This window comes from Mauremys reevesii, linkage group 14 (genome assembly GCF_016161935.1).
Source record: "Mauremys reevesii isolate NIE-2019 linkage group 14, ASM1616193v1, whole genome shotgun sequence".
Taxonomy (NCBI): domain Eukaryota; kingdom Metazoa; phylum Chordata; order Testudines; family Geoemydidae; genus Mauremys; species Mauremys reevesii.
In genome coordinates this window covers 14,987,003-15,004,984 of record NC_052636.1, presented here as the reverse complement: position 1 = coordinate 15,004,984, position 17,982 = coordinate 14,987,003, and the positions used below count along the sequence as shown (strand labels likewise).

The 17,982-nt window shown below is 66.9% G+C and overlaps 2 protein-coding genes across 2 annotated transcripts; both read right to left on the bottom strand.

The window, feature by feature from the left end:
- On the bottom strand, positions 1–9,473 carry EPO (erythropoietin). Its single transcript, XM_039499927.1, has 5 exons — positions 9,241–9,473; positions 5,530–5,660; positions 4,812–4,898; positions 4,497–4,661; positions 1–829 (listed from the first exon to the last, which is right to left on the bottom strand). The coding sequence occupies exons 1-5, from the start codon at positions 9,251–9,253 to the stop codon at positions 689–691; spliced, it is 537 nt and encodes a 178-aa protein (XP_039355861.1). The 5' UTR covers positions 9,254–9,473; the 3' UTR covers positions 1–688.
- Positions 9,474–15,619: 6,146 nt separating this feature from the next.
- On the bottom strand, positions 15,620–16,865 carry POP7 (POP7 homolog, ribonuclease P/MRP subunit). Its single transcript, XM_039499920.1, is given in 3 exon segments — positions 15,620–15,696; positions 15,699–16,012; positions 16,683–16,865. Coding segments are annotated over 3 exon segments (567 nt in total). The 5' UTR covers positions 16,859–16,865.
- Positions 16,866–17,982: the final 1,117 nt, after the last annotated feature.

The window sequence follows — 17,982 nt, the reverse complement described above, 5'->3', positions numbered from 1 at the left end:
ATGCTGCCACCTCTGGGGCGGGGCGGCCGGTTACCCAGGGACCCCTCACCTGCCTACCCCACCCCCGGATGCTAATCTTCAGAGACTGACAGCTGTCAGTTCGACTAATCTAGCTTCCCGCTGGTTATCGGGGCGTCCGGTTGGTGCGTTGAGCCGTGACGGGGGTGATGGACAGCTGTCAATCATGGGGCGAGAGCGAGGTCTGTGACAGGCATCAATCCGCTGGATCTCGCTCCTCTTCCGGGACGGCTCGTCTGTCTCCCTGCAGTCTGGGCTGATTGACAGCTGTCAATCTTTCATCCGCTGCCCTGTAGCAATGTTCTCCTCCTCCACCACTTTATTCATGCGGAATTCCAAAAGCCAAACGCGGGATGATTGGCAGCTGTCAATCATCTTCGTATTTCTCCTGTGACGTGCTGGCAAGAGTCTAGGCAGTGTGGCTGGGGGTGATTGACAGCTGCCAGTCACCCATCAATGTTTAACACACCCCCCCGCCAAGAGGAGCCGGGTTTCTTCCATGACTCCGGGATGATTGACAGCTGTCAATCACCAAGCGAGGTTTTCCCAAGGCTCCATGTCTGCTGTCCGGTGGGTGGATGATTGGCGGCTGTCAATCATCTGCCACCAGGAAGGTTCCGAGGGGGGAGGGGGCGGAGTGCTGTGGCGGTCGGGGCTGGGTGGGAGCCCCTCACCTGGTGTCGGGCCTGCAGGCGTCCGTCAGGAACAGTGTGACCCGCCCCCGCAGGAAGTTGGAGTGGACGCTGAGGAGTTTGGCCAGCGTCTGGATGCGGAGGGTGGGGGGCGGGGCAGGGGGCGGGGCCGGCTCCACCTGGGGGAGACGGGGGGCTGTGGTTAGAGGGGGGCACTTTTACCCTTCTGCCCCCCATCCCCCCGCACTGCTCCGTCCTGCTCCACAAATTCATCCGTCCATCCATCCATCCTCCTACCCACTCTCCATCCATCCACCTGTCCATCCATCCACCCATCCCTGCGTCCCTCCATCCGTCCATCCATCCACCCATCCGTGCGTCCCTCCATCCATCCATCCTCCTACCCACTCTCCATCCATCCATCTGTCCATCCATCCACCCATCCATGCGTCCCTCCATCCATTCATCCATCCATCCTCCTACCCACTCTCCATCCCTCCATCCGTCCATCCATCCACCCATCCATGCGTCCCTCCATCCATCCATCCATCCATCCACCCATCCGTGCGTCCCTCCATCCATCCATCCATCCATCCATCCGTCGTCCCTCCATCCATCCATCCATCCTACCCTCTCCATCCATCCTGTCCATCCATCCACCCATCCATGCGTCCCTCCATCCATTCATCCATCCATCCTCCTACCCACTCTCCATCCCTCCATCCGTCCATCCATCCACCCACCCATCCGTGCGTCCCTCCATCTGTCCATCCATCCACCCATCCGTGCGTCCCTCCATCCGTCCATCCATCCATCCTCCTACCCACTCTCCATCCATCCATCTGTCCATCCATCCACCCATCCATGCGTCCCTCCATCCGTCCATCCATCCACCCATCCGTGCGTCCCTCCATCCGTCCATCCATCCTCCTACCACTCTCCATCCATCCATCTGTCCATCCATCCTCCCATCCTTGCGTCCCTCCTTTCATCCATCCATCCTCCTACCCACTCTCCATCCCTCCATCCGTCCATCCATCCACCCATCCATGCGTCCCTCCATCCATCCATCCATCCACCCATCCATGCGTCCCTCCATCTGTCCATCCATCCACCCATCCGTGCGTCCCTCCATCCATCCATCCATCCTCCTACCCACTCTCCATCCATCCATCTGTCCATCCATCCACCCATCCGTGCGTCCCTCCATCCGTCCATCCATCCATCCTCCTACCCACTCTCCATCCATCCATCCGTCCATCCATCCACCCATCCATGCGTCCCTCCATCCATCCATCCATCCACCCATCCATGCATCCCTCCATCTGTCCATCCATCCACCCATCCGTGCGTCCCTCCATCCATCCATCCATCCTCCTACCCACTCTCCATCCATCCATCTGTCCATCCATCCACCCATCCGTGCGTCCCTCCATCCGTCCATCCATCCACCCATCCGTGCGTCCCTCCATCCATCCATCCTCCTACCCACTCATCCATCCATCCTCCTACCCACTCTCCATCCATCCATCTGTCCATCCATCCACCCATGCGTGCGTCCCTTCATCCATCCATCCTCCTACCCACTCTCCATCCATCCATCCGTCCATCCATCCACCCATCCGTGCGTCCCTCCATCTGTCCATCCATCCATCCTCCTACCCACTCTCCATCCATCCATCTGTCCATCCATCCACCCATCCGTGCGTCCCTCCATCCGTCCATCCATCCATCCTCCTACCCACTCTCCATCCATCCATCTGTCCATCCATCCACCCATCCGTGCGTCCCTCCATCCGTCCATCCATCCATCCTCCTACCCACTCTCCATCCATCCATCTGTCCATCCATCCACCCATCCATGCGTCCCTCCATCCATCCATCCATCCTCCTACCCACTCTCCATCCATCCATCTGTCCATCCACCCATCCGTGCGTCCCTCCATCCGTCCATCCATCCATCCTCCTACCCACTCTCCATCCATCCATCTGTCCATCCATCCACCCATCCGTGCGTCCCTCCATCCGTCCATCCATCCATCCTCCTACCCACTCTCCATCCATCCATCTGTCCATCCATCCACCCATCCGTGCGTCCCTCCATCCGTCCATCCATCCACCCATCCAATCGTGCGTCCCTCCAACCGTCCATCCATCCATCCTCCTACCCACTCTCCATCCATCCATCTGTCCATCCATCCACCCATTCATGCATCCCTCCATCTGTCCATCCATCCACCCATCCGTGCGTCCCTCCATCCGTCCATCCATCCACCCATCCGTGCGTCCCTCCATCCATCCATCCTCCTACCCACTCTCCATCCATCCATCTGTCCATCCATCCACCCATCCGTGCGTCCCTCCATCCGTCCATCCATCCATCCTCCTACCCACTCTCCATCCATCCATCTGTCCATCCATCCACCCATCCGTGCGTCCCTCCATCCGTCCATCCATCCACCCATCCGTGCGTCCCTCCATCCGTCCATCCATCCATCCACCCATCCGTGCGTCCCTCCATCTGTCCATCCATCCACCCATCCGTGCGTCCCTCCATCCATCCATCCATCCATCCTCCTACCCACTCTCCATCCATCCATCTGTCCATCCATCCACCCATCCGTGCGTCCCTCCATCGGTCCAGCCCTCTATCCTCCGCCCCACTCTCCATCCATCCATCTGTCCATCCATCCACCCATCCGTGCGTCCCTCCATCCGTCCATCCATCCACCCATCCGTGCGTCCCTCCATCCGTCCATCCATCCACCCATCCGTGCGTCCCTCCATCCGTCCATCCATCCACCCATCCATGCGTCCCTCCACCCATCCATCCATCCTCCTACCCACTCTCCATCCATCCATCTGTCCATCCATCCACCCATCCGTGCGTCCCTCCATCCATCCATCCATCCATCCATCCTCCTACCCACTCTCCATCCATCCATCTGTCCATCCGTCCACCCATCCGTGCGTCCCTCCATCCGTCCATCCATCCATCCTCCTACCCACTCTCCATCCATCCATCTGTCCATCCATCCACCCATCCGTGTGTCCCTCCATCTGTCCATCCATCCATCCTCCTACCCACTCTCCATCCATCCATCCATCCATCCATCCACCCATCCATGCGTCCCTCCATCCGTCCATCCTCCTACCCACTCTCCATCCATCCATCTGTCCATCCGTCCACCCATCCGTGCGTCCCTCCATCCGTCCATCCATCCATCCTCCTACCCACTCTCCATCCATCCATCTGTCCATCCATCCACCCATCCGTGCGTCCCTCCATCTGTCCATCCATCCATCCTCCTACCCACTCTCCATCCATCCATCTGTCCATCCGTCCACCCATCCGTGCGTCCCTCCATCCGTCCATCCATCCATCCTCCTACCCACTCTCCATCCATCCATCCGTCCATCCATCCACCCATCCGTGCGTCCCTCCATCCATCCATCCTCCTACCCACTCTCCATCCATCCATCTGTCCATCCATCCACCCATCCGTGCGTCCCTCCATCTGTCCATCCATCCATCCTCCTACCCACTCTCCATCCATCCATCTGTCCATCCGTCCACCCATCCGTGCGTCCATCCATCCACCCATCCATGCGTCCCTCCATCCGTCCTCCTATCCACTCATCCATCCATCCTCCTACCACTTATCCATCCATCCATCCCTCCCTCCATCCATCCATCCATCCTGCCCCACACATCCGCCTGCCTCTCCGTCCATCTGTCTGTCCCACCCCACGAATCCATCCATCGATCCGTCCATCTCTCCACCCCCCACAGCATCCGTCCACCATTCTGTCCTCCCAGCCCCGTTCCCGCCCGGTGCCCCTCACCTGGGCGTCGTGGCTGCGCAGGATCTGGGTGATGCTGCGCAGGTTGCTGTACGTGCGCCCGAGCTGCTGGTTCAGGGAGGGGTCGGGGACCAGGGTCCGGGCCCGGAGCACCGCGGCCGAGAGCAGGGCCTGCCCCCCCCACACCTCCGCCGCCTGCGTCTGCCTCTGGGGAGGGAGGGCAGGGTCAGACCCCTGGGATCCCCCAGCCCACCCCAGTCAGACCCCCGGGCTCCCCCAGCCCCCCCCAGGTCAGACCCCCGGCCCCTCCAGCCTCCCCCCACCCCAGATCAGACCCCCGGCCCTGTTCAGACTCACATCCATTTTCTTCCACTCGTTAAAATTAACCTTCGTGTCGGGCACCGTGAGAACTTCTGATAAGTTGCAAGAATTTGTACAACCTTCCTGTAAAGAGACCAAATCGCCTGACACCACGGAGCTGGTTACCCAGGGACCCCTCGCCCGGCGCTGAGATGCGCCCACCTCTGAGGCGGGGCGGCCGGTTACCCAGGGACCCCTCACCCGGGGCTGAGATGCAGCCACCTCTGGGGCGGGGCGGCCGGTTACCCGGGGACCCCTCGCCCGGCACTGAGATGCAGCCACCTCTGGGGCGGGGCGGCCAGTGACCCAGGGACCCCTCGCCCAGCGCTGAGATGCGCCCACCTCTGGGGCAGGGCGGCCGGTTACCCAGGGACCCCTCTCCCAGCGCCGAGACGCGCCCACCTCTAGGGCGGGGCGGCCGGTTACCCGGGGACCCCTCGCCCGGCACTGAGATGCAGCCACCTCTGGGGCGGGGCGGCCGGTTACCCGGGGACCCCTCGCCCGGCGCTGAGATGCAGCCACCTCTGGGGCGGGGCGGCCGGTTACCCGGGGACCCCTCACCCGGCGCTGGGATGCAGCCACCTCTGGGGCGGGGCGGCCGGTGACCCAGGGACCCCTCGCCCGGCGCTGAGATGCAGCCACCTCTGGGGCGGGGCGGCCGGTGACCCAGGGACCCCTCGCCCAGCACTTGGGGCTGACGCGGTTGGGGACGTACCACGGCGTTCTCAGTGTCTCTGGCCTCCTTGATGAATTTCTCCATGACTCGGGTGTCGCAGATGGGGTGCAGCGGGGAGGGGCGAGTTAGTGCAGCGAGTCCCAGCAGTAACAACAGCAAAGCACAGAGCCCTGGGGGCGGGGGGAGGGAGAGTGTTGTGAGCCAGAGGGACCCCTCCAGCCATCTATCCACACCCCACCATCCATCTCCTCCATCCCTCCCCAATTCCTCCATCCATCCATCCATCCCCCCACACCCCACCATCCATCTCCATCCCTCCCCAATTCCTCCATCCTTCCATCCATCCACCCCACACTCCTCCATCCATCTCCTCCATCCATCCATCCATCCCCCCACACCCCACCATCCATCTCCTCCATCCCTCCCCAATTCCTCCATCCTTCCATCCATCCATCCCCAATTCCTCCATCCTTCCATCCGTCCCTCCCCAATTCCTCCATCCTTCCATCTGTCCGCCCCACACCCTACCATCCATCCATCCATCCATCCATCCATCCATCCATCCATCCGTCCCACACCCTCTGTCCATCCTTCCCTGCATCCATCCATTCATGCACCCCCACCCACTACCATCCCCCTCCGTCCGCCCCCCCCCCCCGTCTATGAGCTCCGCTCCCTCCCAGCCGTTCTGTCTCCTCCCACCCTTCCCGGTAACTCCGTACGGGACTCGCCCCGTCCGTCTGACTCGCCGTCAGCCGCCCGCTAATTCTACCACCTCTTCCCCGCGCTCCTGGGGGACACTCCAGCGCCCCCCCTTCCCAGCTCCTGCCCCTGTGACGCGGGGTGGGGGCCTGCAATCGGGCCCCAGCAAACCGCCGGCTCGGAAATTCCCGAGGAGCCGATCGGTGGCGCTACCGCGACCGGGGACGAACCGTGCCCGGGAAACGAACGTGAGTTGAAAATTCTCCACAACTATGAAACGTCCCCGGAGCCGAGCTCCTTTCACTCTGGGCCTGTCTCCTTGTCTTGCAAGGCCGGCACTTATTGTATCTTCCCAAGAGGAGGTGTCATTTGTCTCCGAACACGTTCTCGGTCGCCTGCACCGTGCGCTTTCTGCTCCCTGATTCTTCCCACGAGCGGTGGGGAGGGGTTTTTGAGGATGTTTTAGGTGCAGGAGCCGATCTTTTCCAGCGGGGTTATGAGCATCGACGGCGCTCGGCAGTAGGATAGACTTGGACAAGACGTCCTTCGCTCTCGATTCAAGCTCAGATGGACCTCGAAACGGATCTCCGGCGGGTTGGTGAGGTTTCTCCTGTCGGCTCCAGTGACAAAACCTTCAACGTCCCTCTTTGCCGACAAAACCGACCTCCCCCAGGACTGGTTCCTCACTCTGCTTCCTAGATCCTCCGTCTCTTCATGGCGCGCGTGGGAGGCTTCTCTCTGGTCGGCCCCGTGCGTCCCGTCCCTTGGTTTTTCCGTCGACGTCTTGCCCCGTTCTCCCAACGCAAGGGCGGAGATCTAACCCGCGTCCTGCCGCTTCCTCTGGGTGGTTGGGTTTGGCTCTCAAAGACAAGACGAATATTAGCCGGAGCTGAAGCCGGGGGCGTTGGGGGACGGCTCCCGGAAGCCGGTAATAGTTGACGGGAGCAACGGAGCGTCTGCGGGACACGGCGTCACCGGGTAGCGAAATTTATGGGTCCAGGCTTCCAGAATCGGGATCAGCTTCCTTGACCACGGTCAAGCTGCCTCCTCTGCCTTCTGTGGTGTATTTTGCCATCCCGAGTGTCCGCCTCCGCGGGAGGATGGTGTTTCACTCTGATTTGGACGCCAGCTAATTTGGCAGCAGAGTCAGGGGTGGCGGTGAGGGTGGCTGGTTCGACCTTCCCCGGCGTTGCTCGGTCCAGGTGAGCGGCCGGTTGGGGAAGGACCATCGGCTCTGACGTCCTGTATCACGCAGGTCTCCATGCAGAGGCAATGCGCGGGTGGGGGGCTCCCCCCCGCCAATTTCTGCCAGGGTTTGCCATCGAACCCTGGTGCCGGAGAGTCGAGCCCCAAACCCATCTCCCGCCCCAGCTGCGTCTCCTCTAGACCTCACACGGCCGACTCTTCCAACCTCCCCTCATCGGTCACACCGCGGAGCCGGGTCTCCGTCTTTGGGCACCGGCCGCGGGAAGATGCCGGTTTCAGCCAAGCGCCGGCCGGAGGGATACGGCCCCGGCGTGTCCCGTAGATCAAAGGAGGCGCTCGGCTCCGGGGAGACCCCTGCCCCGGTCGCTCATCTTCAGCCCAAATCGCCTCCTGTTTGGTGGGGTTTTTTAAAGCTCTCCGGGGCGGGTGGGGCAGATCTCTTCAGAGCCCCACGTCTTCCCGCAACGGCCCCCTCCGGCGGCGCCCGCCGAGCTCCTCCGGTTTCCCCAGCCGGCGCTGCCAGAAAGGGTCGGGGTGACGTCCGGAGACGCGTCTGAAATGCTCCTGCGACGGCCGCTTTTCAGAGAGCTTCTGCTCGTCAAGCGGCATCAGCCACCGGGCCCCCCGGTTCTGCGGCTGGACCCCCCCCGGTGGCTACCCGGAGTCGGGCCCTGGCTGTGGGTCGGGGCGCGGACCCCTGGCGTTCTCCTATCGCGCTCCACGGTCTGCGTGACCCCCCACCTCTTTCCATGCATCCGTCTCCATCCACACCCCTCCAGCCCTGCCCCACAGCCCCCCCGTCCCCTAACCCCCCCGGTCCATTGCATTGCACAGATCTACACATGGGGGTATGTAGGGTGAATCAGGACTCCTGGGTTCTCTCCCCGGCTCTGGGAGGGGAGTGGGGGCTGGGGGATTAAAGCAGGGGGGTGCTGGGAGCCAGGACGCCTGGGTTCTTTCCCCGGCTCACAGAGGGGAGTGGGGGCTGGTGGTTAGAGCAGGGGGTGCTGGGAATCAGGACTCCTGGGTTCTCTCCCCAGCTCACAGAGGGGAGTGGGGGCTGGTGGGTTAGAGCAGGGGGGGCTGGGAGCCAGGACTCCTGGGTTCTCTCCCCGGCTCTGGGAGGGGAGTGGGGGCTGGTGGGTTAGAGCAGGGGCGGCTGGGAGCCAGGACTCCTGGGTTCTCTCCCCGGCTCTGGGAGGGGAGTGGGGGCTGGTGGGTTAGAGCAGGGGGGGCTGGGAGCCAGGACTCCTGGGTTCTCTCCCCGGCTCTGGGAGGGGAGTGGGGGGGGCTGGGAGCCAGGACTCCTGGGTTCTCTCCCCAGCTCTGGGAGGGGAGTGGGGGCTGGTGGGTCAGAGCAGGGGGGGCTGGGAGCCAGGACTCCTGGGTTCTCTCCCCGGCTCTGGGAGGGGAGTGGGGGCTGGTGGGTTAGAGCAGGGGGGGCTGGGAGCCAGGACTCCTGGGTTCTCTCCCCGGCTCTGGGAGGGGAGTGGGGGCTGGTGGGTTAGAGCAGGGGGGGCTGGGAGCCAGGACGCCTGGGTTCTCTCCCCGGCTCTGTATCCCAGTCCCTGACCCCACACATGTCTTTGCAGCCCGGAGCCTGCTCCACAGTGAGTGAGGTGGGCCGGAGGGGAATGGGGCAGGGGGCCGATCCCGTCTAGGGGGCACCACCCCCTATCCAGCCTCAGAACGGGGGTCCCAGCTGGCTCAGGGAGCTGGGGCCTGTCTCCATTTTCCCATTTTTTTAGGGGGTGCATCTTTAGTGACCCTCCAGTGACTGAGACCCCCCCCGTCTCCCTCGCTGTGGGACAGGACCCAGGCGTCCGGGTCAGGGTTACTCACCAGATCTCCCCATATCCAGTCTGCATCGCCTCCCGGCCTAGTGGGGGCCCCAGGCTCCCATCCCGGCGTGCAATCGGCGAGGCCGCGGGGGTCCCGGCTACTCCGGCGGGGGCATCGCCTGCGCGGCTGCGGCCCCCGGCCCCCGGCTGGCTCCCCGCTGCTCTGTGTCTCCGCAGGGCAGGCAGCGAAGCTGGGAGTTAATGTTTCATCCGAACTCCCCGTCCCGAGGTCGCGGGAGCCTGGCCGGCAGCAGGAATGTGCCGGGGGGCCGCGGCCGGAGCCGGGCGCTTTAGAGACGGGGCTCGGCGGGGGGGGGGGAGGGCAGGAAGCCGGGGGGTTTCCTCAGGCCCCCGCCGGAGGCAGCGTCTTCGAGGAAAGGGCCATGCGGGCGGCCGCACGTCGGCTCCTGGCCCGGTGCCACGAGGCAGCGACAGGTTACGGCCCGAGGTCGCCTGGCGCATGGTGGGGGGGGGGGTGCGGCGCGGGGCAGCCAAAGGCCTGACCCATCGCCCGCCCCGGGCTTGGAGTGACAGCTGCCAGTCCCCCCCCCCCGCCCTGGGTGTCAGAAGCTAGGGTGTGAGAGTGGGGGAGAACCCAGGAGTCCTGGCTCCCAGCCCCCGCTGCTCTAACCCACCAGCCCCACTCCCCTCCCAGAGCCAGGGAGAGAACCCAGGAGTCCTGGCTCCCACCCCCCCTGCTCTAACCACCAGCCCCCATTCCCCTCCCAGAGCCGGGGAGAGAACCCAGGAGTCCGGGCTCCCAGCCCCCCCTGCTCTAACCCACCAGCCCCCACTCCCCGCCCAGAGCCGGGGAGAGAACCCAGGAGTCCTGGCTCCCAGCCCCCCTGCTCTAATCCACCAGCCCCCACTCCCCTCCCAGCGCCGGGGAGAGAACCCAGGAGTCCTGGCTCCTGGGGCCCCCTGCTCTAACCACCAGCCCCACTCCTCCCACAGCCGGGAGAGAACCCAGGAGTCCTGGCTCCCAGCCCCCCCTGCTCTAACCACCAGCCCCCACTCCCCTCCCAGAGCCAGGGAGAGAACCCAGGAGTCCTGGCTCCCAGCCCCCCTGCTCTAACCACCAGCCCCCACTCCCCTCCCAGAGCTCAGGAGAGAACCCAGGAGTCCTGGCTCCCAGCCCCCCTGCTCTAACCCACCAGCCCCCACTCCCTGCCCAGAGGGCTGGGAGCCCGGACTCCTGGGTTCTCTCCCCGGCCAGGGTGGGGGCAGGGTGTGGCAGGGCCGAGCTCGGCACACGCCCAGGGGGCTCCCTGCCATGTCCCCTGACGTGGGCACTTTGTTCCCAGCTCTCGGGCCCTGTGAAAACACGACCCCGACGGGCTGCCGAGAAGCCTCTGGAACAAACACCTGTCTGGCTTCTGGGCACTTCCGCCCGGGCCGGGCTGGGGGGCTGCGGGTCGGGAGTGAGGGGCACCGGCAGGGCAGGGAATGGAATATCGATCTTAAAATCATTGGACTCCTGGGTTCTCACTCCATCTCTGGGAGGAGAGTGGGGGCTGGGGGCCAGGACTCCTGGGTTCTCTCCCTGGCTCTGGGAGGGGAGTGGGGGCTGGTGGGTTAGAGCAGGGGGGGCTGGGAGCCAGGACTCCTGGGTTCTCTCCCTGGCTCTGGGAGTGGAGTGGGGGCTGGTGGTTAGAGAAGGGGGGGCTGGGAGCCAGGACTCCTGGGTCCCTCTCAGGCCCTGGTTCAGATGACCTGGAAGGCTACACGTACGCCGGGGCTGGGGGTCCCCGCAGGGCCGATCTGCGTCCGTCCCCGCCCTGGGGAGCGTCTCCGACCCGGGGTTCGGGCTGCGGAGGCGTCGGGCTGCCTGGAGAAGCGACAGGGAACAAGCGCTTCATTTTCCATCATCCCCACGCGGGAGGAAGCCGCTAACAATGGGGACCTGATTGTGTGCGAGACTCTGACGCTGTCCAGCGGCTCCAGGCGTCTGTCACACCGGCCGGGCGCGTGAGCCCTCACCCGGAGCTGAGACGCGGCCACCTCTGGGGCGGGGCGGCCGGTTACCAGGGACCCCTCGCCCAGCGCTGAGATGCAGCCACCTCTGGGGCGGGGCGTCCGGTTACCAGGGACCCCTCGCCCAGCGCTGAGATGCAGCCACCTCTGGGGTGGGGCGGCCGGTTACCCGGGGACCCCTCGCCCGGCGCTGAGATGCGCCCACCTCTGGGGCGGGGCGGCCGGTTACCCGGGGACCCCTCGCCCGGCGCTGAGATGCGGCCACCTCTGGGGCGGGGTGGCTGGTTACCCGGGGACCCCTCGCCCGGCGCTGAGATGCGGCCACCTCTGGGGCGGCGCGCCGGTAACCCAGGGACCTCGCCCTGCGCTGAGATGCAGCCACCTCTGGGGCGGGGCGGCCGGTTACCCAGGGACCCCTCGCCCGGCGCTGAGATGCGGCCACCTCTGGGGCGGGGCGGCCGGTTACCCGGGGACCCCTCGCCCGGCGCTGAGATGCGCCCACCTCTGGGGCGGGGCGGCCGGTTACCCGGGGACCCCTCGCCCGGCGCTGAGATGCGCCCACCTCTGGGGCGGGGCGGCCGGTTACCCGGGGACCCCTTGCCCGGCGCTGAGACGGGCCCACCTCTGGGGCGGGGCGGCCGGTTACCCGGGGACCCCTCGCCCGGCGCTGAGATGCAGCCACCTCTGGGGCGGGGCGGCCGGTTACCCGGGGACCCCTCGCCAGGCGCTGAGATGCGCTCACCTCTGGGGCGGGGCGGCCGGTTACCCGGGGACCCCTTGCCCGGCGCTGAGACGGGCCCACCTCTGGGGCGGAGGGTGGTGGGCACACAGTGTAACAGCTTAGGACAGGATGGGACATTCCCGCCGGGATATTTCAAGAGGTGGAATAGAACCGATCAGGTCGAAACGGCTCAGATGGGGAGAGCGACCCCTACAAACCCCCCCATCCACCTCCTCACAGCCCCATGTGGGGCTTGCTCTGAGCGTTTGGGGAAGCAGGGACCCACCACCGCAGCTTGGATGGTGTAGTACCCCCGGACACTGCTCCCCCAGCCGGGAGAGAACCCAGGAGTCCTGGCTCCCAGCCCCCCTGCTCTAACCACCAGCCCCCACTGCCCTCCCAGCGCCGGGGAGAGAACCCAGGAGTCCTGGCTCCCAGCCCCCCTGCTCTAACCACCAGCCTCCACTCCCCTCCCAGAGCCAGGAGAGAACCCAGGAGTCCTGGCTCCCAGCCCCCCCTGCTCTAACCCACCAGCCTCCACTCCCCTCCCAGAGCTGGGGAGAGAACCCAGGTGTCCTGGCTGGTCTGGTCTCGTGTGTGGGGCAGGGGCGGCGGCCGGGGCAGGCAGTGGCAGGACCCCCCCCCCCCGGCGGCTGCCGGCCGCTGGCCCGCACTGGGCCTGGGCCAAGGATGACAGTGGGGGATACGTGCCGGGCTGCAGGGACCGAGGCCGCGGGGGCTGCCAGGTCCATCGATCCCGGAGCCTTCGGCAAACAGAGCCGGGCCCCGGCGCCAGAGCCGGTCACTCATCAACCGGGGGGCAGCGGGGCAAAGGGCAGCGAGGGTGAGCGCCGGCCCTGCCTGGCCCCCCCAGCCCAGCCCCCCCGGGGCTCCCGGTCCCGGCTCTGCCAGGGCTGCCAAACTCGGCCCGCCGGGGAGCGGGGCCTCCCTCCGGCCTGCGCCAGGTGTGACTGGCACGCGCAGCCAGCGCCGGGGGGGCGGGAGCTAGGACGCCTGGGTTCTCTCCCTCGCGCTGGGAGGGGAGTGGGGGCTGGTGGGTCAGAGCAGGGGGGGCTGGGAGCCAGGACTCCTGGGTTCTCTCCCGGCTCTGGGAGGAGTGGGGCTGGTGGGTTAGAGCAGGGGGGGCTGGGAGCCAGGACTCCTGGGTTCTCTCCCTGGCTCTGGGAGGGGAGTGGGGGCTGGGGGATTAGAGCAGGGGGGGCTGGGAGCCCGGACTCCTGGGTTCTCTCCCCGGCTCTGGGAGGGGAGTGGGGGCTGGTGGGTTAGAGGGTGGCGGGCTGGGAGCCCGGACTCCTGGGTTCTCTCCCTGGCTCTGGGAGGGGAGTGGGGGCTGGTGGGTAAGAGCAGGGGGGGCTGGGAGCCAGGACTCCTGGGTGCTGTCCCGGCGCTGGGAGGAGTGGGGCTGGTGGGTAGAGCAGGGGGCTGGGAGCCAGGACTCCTGGGTTCTTTCCATGGCTCTGGGAGGAGTGGGGCTGGGGATTAGAGCAGGGGGGTCTGGGAGCCCGGACTCCTGGGTTCTCTCCCCGGCTACGGGAGGGGAGTGGGGGCTGGTGGGTTAGAGGGTGGCGGGCTGGGAGCCAGGACTCCTGGGTTCTCTCCCTGGCTCTGGGAGGGGAGCGGGGGCTGGTGGGTTAGAGCAGGGGGGGCTGGGAGCCAGGACTCCTGGGTTCTCTCCCTGGCTCTGGGACGGGAGTGGGGGCTGGTGGGTTAGAGCTGGGAGGGAGGTTGGGAGCCTGGGTTCTAGGCTCAGCTCTGTCACTGTATCTGGATTAAAAAAAACAGGAGTACGTGTGGCCCCTTAAAGACTGACAAACATCCGAAGAAGTGAGCTGCAGCTCCCGAAAGCTCAGGCTGAAATAAATTTGTTAGTCTCTAAGGTGCCACAAGTGCTGCTGGTTTTTTTGCGGATACAGACTAACACGGCTGCTCCTCTGAAACCTGTATCTGGAGTGTTACTCTGGGAATTTCTAGCTCATTGCCCCAGTCTTGGGGGTTTATGCAGGGACCCCTTCCCCGCTGCTGAGATGCGCCCACCTCTGGGGCAGGGCGGCTGGTTATAGTGAGCTGCTCTCAGGACACCCCGGGGGTGCGTGTAGCAGCTGGTTTCACATGGTTAGGAAGGGCCTGGCCTGGCCCCCCAGGAATTCCTAGAGGGGACAGGCCCCTGCCCCATTCCCCGCCCCCCTGAGCCAGCCAGTCCCCGCCCTGGGGCTGGGGGGGACCCCAGAGGGGACAGGCCCCTGCCCCATTCCCCGCCCCCCTGAGCCAGCCAATCCCGCCCTGGGGCCGGGAGCCGGCGCCCAGAGGGGACAGGCCCCTGCCCCATTTCCCGCTCCCCTGAGCCAGCCAGTCCCCGCCCTGGGGCTGGGGGGGAGCCGGCACCTCCTAGAGGGGACAGGCCCCTGCCCCATTCCCCGCCCCCCTGAGCCAGCCAGTCCCCGCCCTGGGGCTGGGGGGGACCCCAGAGGGGACAGGCCCCTGCCCCATTCCCCGCCCCCCTGAGCCAGCCAATCCCCGCCCTGGGGCCGGGGGGGAGCCGGCGCCCCCCAGAGGGGACAGGCCCCTGCCCCATTCCCCGCCCCCCTGAGCCAGCCAGTCCCTGTCCTGGGGCCGGGTGGGAACCGGCGCCCCCGGAGGGGACAGGCCCCTGCCCCATTCCCCGCCCCCTGAGCCAGCCAGTCCCTGTCCTGGGGCCGGGTGGGAGCCAGCGCCCCCGGAGGGGACAGGCCCCTGCCCCATTCCCCAGCCAGTGCCCCCCAAGTGATGTCACACGGGGGCCCATGGGGAAGTCGTGCTGACCCAGCCACCGGTCGCTTTTATTGTTCAATCCAACAGGTGCAGGCCATGAGCCAGGTCCTGGCAGGAGGGGGGGGGGGCTTTCCCCTGCCCCCCCCCATCACCACAAAATCAGAATCCCACCCCCCCAGCTGCCTCCCATCAGGCTCCGGCGTCCAGTCTTGGTTGGGTGGGGGCAGGAGAGGAGCGGATGGGTGGGGGGTGGTCCAGAAAGGGGTAAAGGTCAAGTGTCCCCCCCCCATAAACACAGCCAGACAGGTGAGCTTGGGGGCGGCTCTGTGCCAGCGGAGGGGATCTGGGGGCCGGCTCCGGGGGCATCTCCGTGCCAGGGCTCTGTCCCGGGGGGCTGGAGCAGGTGTCCGGGAGCCGGCTCCGTGCCAGGGGGCCAGGCTCTGGGGACTGGCTCCGTGCCAGGACAGGGGTTTCCGGGGCCAGGCTCCGTGCCGGGACAGGGGGCTCCGTGCCCCGGCTCCGTGCCGGGTGCCAGGCTCCGGGGACTCTCTCCGTGCCGGGACAGGGGGCTCCGTGCCGGGGGCCAGGCTCCGGGGACTCTCTCCGTGCCGGGACAGGGGGCTCCGTGCCGGGGGCCAGGCTCCGGGGACTGGCTCCATGCCGGGACAGGGGGCTCCGTGCCGCGGCTCCGTGCCGGGGGCCAGGCTCCGGGACTGGCTCCGTGCCGGACAGGGGCCGTGCGCGCCAGGGCTCCGTGCCGGGGCCAGGCCCGGGACTCTCTGTGCCGGGGCCAGGCTCCGGGGACTCTCTCCGTGCCGGGACAGGGGGCTCCGTGCTCCGGCTCCGTGCCGGGGGCCAGGCTCCGGGGACTCTCTCCGTGCCGGGACAGGGGCCTGCCCGCCCGCCGGGGCCTCGCTCAGGGCGGGGCGCGCCCGCACACCCGGATGTGGATGGCGGAGTTGTGGCGGGCGCGGGCCAGGGGCGGGCGCCCGCCTCGTCGCCCTGGGGCTCCAGCCCGTCGGCCAGCGGCACGGTGGAGGTGTTGGCGGCCAGGCACAGGGCGCCGGCGCCGCCCGCCTGGAGCTGCAGGGCGATGTTGATGGCCCGGTTGATGGCCAGGCCCAGCCCGTGGATGCAGATCTCGGCGCAGCCGCCCCCGGGGCCGAGCAGCTTCTGGCACCGGCTCAGCTGGGCCTTGAAATCCGTCTGCATGTTGACGTAGACGTCGCCCGGGCGCCGGGGCAGGCGGGGGGGCAGGCGGCGCCGCAGGGCCAGCTCCGCCGCGGGGGGGGCCGGCTCCACCATGGCTCTGGGGGGGGGGAGAGAGGGGGGAGTCCTGGGCCGCCTGCCCCCACGTTCCCCCGAATCCAGCCTCCTGGGCGCCGGAGCCACCCCTCTCAGCAACCCCCTCTGCCCTGCTCCAGACGTCCGCAGCCCCCTCCAGCTCCCCTCCTCCAGCCCACCAGCCCCGTCCTCCAGCCCCCCTGAACATCCCAAGCCCCCCCCGAACCTTCCTCCAGCCCCCCATCATCAGACCCCCCAAATCCCCCTCCAGCCCCCCATCCTCCATCCCCCCTGAACATCCCCAGCCCCCCCGAACCTGCCTCCAGCCCCCATCATCAGCCCCAAATCCCCTCCAGCCCCCTCCTCCTGCCCACCAGCCCCGTCCTCCACCCCAGAACATCACCAGCCAACCAGCCCCCTCCAGCCTCCAGATCACCAGCCCCCAAATCCCCTCCAGCCCCCATCCTCCAGTCCTCCCGGAACATCCCCAGCCCCCGGACCTGCCTCCAGTCCTCCCTCCAGCCCCAGATCACCAGCCCCCAAATCCCCTCCAGCCCCGGCCTCCAGCCCCCGGCCTCCAGCCCCCAGAACATCGCCAACGCCCCCGGACCCCCTCCAGCCCCAGGAACATCGCCAGCCCCCAACTCCCCTCCAGTCCCCTCCGCGGGCCAATCACCCCCCGGCCCCGCGCTCACCTCCCCGTGTCCGCAGCGCAGGCCGAGCCGCCGCCGCCGCTTCCGCTTCCGCCTCCACGCCCGCCCGGAGCGCGCATGGAACGTTCATACAACCCGCCGGGAGCGCGCGTGGAACGTTCATACACCCCGCCCGGAGCGCGCGTGGAACGTTCATCCACCCCGCCCGGGGCGCGCATGGAACGTTCATCCCCCCCGCCCGGAGCGCGCGTGGAACGTTCATACCATAACCCCCCGCCTCTCCGGGAGCGCGCGTGGAACGTTCATACACCCCGCCCGGAGCGCGCGTGGATGGGTTACGGGGAGGGAGCCCCACGGGAGGGTTAGGCACGATGGGGGGCCCCGGAGGGAGCAGGGGGAGCTAAGGGGAGAGATGGGGCCCTGGGGGGTTACAGGAGAACGGGGGGTTGGGGGGAGAAGCCTGGGGAAATCGGGGGGCTGCCGGGAGAGGGGCGGCCCCAGAGGGAGGGGAGCTCCAGGGGTTCGGGGCCCAGCCGGTTGAGGGGAGATGGGCCACAGGGGGCTGGGGAGGGGAATGGGGCGTGGGGAGGCGGGGGAAAGGCCCCGGGGGAAAGGTGGGTAAGGGAACGAAGCCCCGCCCCACGGGTCCCTCCTGGACTATTCCAGCCCCAGCCCCAGGCAGAGTCTGTCTCCCCGCCCAATTCCAGGGCTGAGGAGGGGCCTTGACATTCCTTCCATCCCATAAACGGGGGGGGGGGGGGAAACGACACTTTCCAGTTTCCAACAGCCCCCCCACCCCCCCGCGAGAACAAAGCCACCTGGGAGTTTCATGCCCAGTTTATTTTTCCACCTGTTGAGGAGGCCTTTGCTGCCGGGAGTCAAAGGTCACCTTGGACTCAGCCCAGCCCTTCGCCCCCGCCCCCGTTAATCCATAACCCAGAGCCGGGGGGAGAACCCAGGAGTCCTGGCTCCCAGCCCCCCTGCTCTGACCCACCAACCCCCACTCCCCTCCCAGAGCCAGGGAGAGAACCCAGGAGTCCTGGCTCCCAGCCCCCCCTGCTCTAACCACCAGCCCCCACTCCCCTCCCAGAGCCAAGGAGAGAACCCAGGAGTCCTGGCTCCCAGCCCCCCCTGCTCTAACCCACCAGCCCCCACTCCCCTCCCAGAGCCGGGGAGAGAACCCAGGAGTCCTGGCTCCCAGCCCCCCCTGCTCTAACCCACCAGCCCCCACTCCCCTCCTAGAGCCGGGGAGAGAACCCAGGAGTCCTGGCTCCCAGCCCCCCCTGCTCTAACCACCAGCCCCCACTCCCCTCCCAGAGCCGGGGAGAGAACCCAGGAGTCC

Excerpts from the sequence above, each read along its gene's own strand:
- EPO (XM_039499927.1), bottom strand. Across the intron at positions 4,662-4,811 it reads ACGAGTGGAAGAAAATGGAT|AGGCAGACGCAGGCGGCGGA; the intron begins GTGAGTCTGAAC and ends CTCCCTCCCCAG. Across the intron at positions 830-4,496 it reads TGCGCAGCCACGACGCCCAG|GTGGAGCCGGCCCCGCCCCC; the intron begins GTGAGGGGCACC and ends CGTCTCCCCCAG.